General features: G+C 36.4%; 1 protein-coding gene across 2 annotated transcripts in view; it reads right to left on the bottom strand.

The window, feature by feature from the left end:
- The window catches only part of LOC108755839 (probable chitinase 3), a 15602-nt gene that overhangs the window by 11084 nt on the left and 1795 nt on the right, over positions 1 to 2723 (bottom strand). For both annotated transcript variants that reach the window (XM_018499148.1, XM_018499149.1), the window contains exons 2-6: positions 2291 to 2613; positions 1471 to 1730; positions 1317 to 1367; positions 581 to 1203; positions 127 to 312 (exon numbers count right to left, since the gene is read on the bottom strand). In XM_018499148.1, coding sequence (XP_018354650.1) covers positions 127 to 312; positions 581 to 1203; positions 1317 to 1367; positions 1471 to 1730; positions 2291 to 2595 — 1425 coding nt within the window. In that variant the 5' untranslated portion in view covers positions 2596 to 2613. The remainder of the gene's footprint in view (positions 1 to 126; positions 313 to 580; positions 1204 to 1316; positions 1368 to 1470; positions 1731 to 2290; positions 2614 to 2723) is intronic.

The raw sequence follows: 2723 nt of genomic DNA on the forward strand, positions 1-2723 counted from the left end.
AATGACAATGCTTAAATTAAAATAATTTTTTAATAAATCTGTTAATCTTGATGTACTTATATCCTTATATGGCGCTGAAAATAAAAATTTCAATGAAACCAAAAATAAGTTAATATTGTTAATAACCTGAAAATCATCTAGATCTAGCGACCATAATGAGATTCCACCAAGTCCCATTGCTCGAATAAACGCCGTTTTAATTTTAACTGATATAGGATCGTCGTAACCAATCCATTGATCTCCTCGTTTTACGTATGGTCCTTCCTCGTTCCTGCCAGACATCCACAAACCTCTTTCCAATTTTTCACACACCTATAGAGAATAATCGGCTCTTAATTGATTAATATAAATACTTTTAGATTTTACATCGAGAAAAATATCTGATTAAAAATCAATCAGAACCAGCTGAAGATTTTGATCATATAACAATAAGAATTTTAATTCTCCAACCCCCCTCTCTCTCTCTCTCTCAATTAAAATTATAATAGGTTTAACAAGAAAATTTTGATCTATTTATTTTTAACCAGAATTCCAATTAATGCAACCAAGCCTTTTTTTTAGTATTGACGCGATACTTCACCTCGTAATAAGCTATTTTTCCGTCTCTCAATTTAGTGTATGCGCCCTCTTTGGATTTCAAAACGAGCGCGCCGACATCGGTGAGATTACTAAATTTGAGAGTGTATCCTTGACCAAAGATTGGGATAGCGAGAACGAACTTCGATCGTTGCCCGGCGTTGACCTGCTCAACCCATTTGCTTGTATTTTGCACGATGAAGCTCAAGGGACCTGGATGAAGGACGGGGTAATCCGTTCTCCCGCAAGAAGCACAAGCCGGCTGAACGTCCTGCCAACTTTTCAGGATTATCAAATCGACGATCGGTAAAAGTTCCAGATCCACGGGATCTTCCGGTGTCAGTGCCACCGCGAAGGTATATCCCCTTTTGGCTAATGGAGCACCGATCAATTTGAGCAGAATTTTGAATTGAGACCAGTCTTGGGCGGCGGTTGGCCAATTTAGCTCGATACCGTCGAAACGATATTCTTCGAGGAATTTGAGAATAGATTCCCGCAATGGAAAATTAGTCGATAAATTGGCATTTCTTTGGATAATTAGGCTGCGATGTGGATTCGGTTGAATGGATATCAGCACGCGGAGTGCTGGATCTTTCGAGCGAAGCTCTGTGGCAGCATTGTAACCGCCTAGTAGAAAAATCGCAGTTAATATTAATTGTTATATAATCCAATATTTCCAAAATATTTATTAAATATTTTTAAATATATTTTTATCTTCTTATTTTTTGATGATAATCTACCTTTAATTCGATCGTATACTGGATCGTTGGGAACGATGGAATCTTGCCTGTCTATAATGAAATAATAAAATTAATAATTAAGATAATAAAAGTACTCGCGAAATAACATATGGTTATACATCTATGATCTATATCTAATACAATTATTATTTACCGATGGTAGCTGCGGAGTATACTAGATGAGTGCACTTGTAATCTGGCACATTTTGCGGGTACAAGGAGAACGGTTCCGTTCTATGAACGGCTTCAGAGTTAAAGCGGCAGACAATTTTAGGTTCGAGAATTTGCTGCGTCCTTCGCAAGATCGGTGGTGCCACGGGCTCGATCCAAATCGATTCGTGATCCGGATCAACACCGAAAAAAGGTGCTTCGCGATGCTCCACTGCGTCTCTCAAAGGCAATCTTCGGTTCTCACTATAAATATGAGCAATTCTGTTATACTTGTATCATTATATATGTTAAACATAATATTATAGCATATATTATTATTAAGTTTATTACACGTCGAATCAAGACACGTATTAATAAAAAAAAAAAAAAACAATTAAGTAATATATCTGCATTAAATAAAAATAAAGCAAAATTGTAAAGAGAATTATGGGATTTTATAATCTTTAATAGTTTTAAGTTTTAAAATCCTTAGATGTACATAGTGTTTTTTTAATAACAATCTATAAAAACAAAAATAGATTAAGAAAATGATTTAAACAAATATAAATAAGTAAATATTTAAAAATAATTGTAAAATTTATTTAAAATTATTTGGAAATGGGAAATAATGTCGTCTTATCTTCAATCGAAGATATTGCGGAAGAAATATTGATATAAAAAAAGGAGAAGAATATCGCAATCCCACAGATTGTTAGCTTACGTATATAAGGGTTAAGATTTGCCATGTAATAGCGATTTTTTTAGAAAACGAGTGTCAGTCGAGGTTTCAACCGATTAAGATAAAACATATTCTGGATAGTCACCTCTCAAAGTCGTCTCGGAATATAGAATTCGATTTAGCGTCTAGTACGTTATCCGGCAACGATTCGACTGCGTCGCGCAGGGGATACCTGTGCGAGCCGAACTCATTGTAATCTAAATCATTTGATAAACGGCCGAAGGTCGGTGAACTTTCGACGGCGTCTCTCCGGAAGAAGGGAAGAAACTCGCGTTGTTGTTGATGCTCCGACGGCGGCGAAGGAGGTAGGATCTCTCGGATTGGTACTCGATTCGAGGGAACGGCCGACGATAAACTCGTCAGCCAAGCCAAGATAATCCAAGTCGTCATAGTTAACTATATAGTTTGCTGAAATGAAAAATTGTATTGACATTTTATATACGCATTCTGCAGATTCAAAAACCTGCTCGTGGAGAGAGAGAGAGAGAGAGAGAGAGAGAGAGAGAGAGAGAGAGAGA

The sequence above is a fragment of the Trachymyrmex septentrionalis genome, unplaced genomic scaffold (genome assembly GCF_001594115.1).
Source record: "Trachymyrmex septentrionalis isolate Tsep2-gDNA-1 unplaced genomic scaffold, Tsep1.0 scaffold9, whole genome shotgun sequence".
NCBI lineage: Eukaryota > Metazoa > Arthropoda > Insecta > Hymenoptera > Formicidae > Trachymyrmex > Trachymyrmex septentrionalis.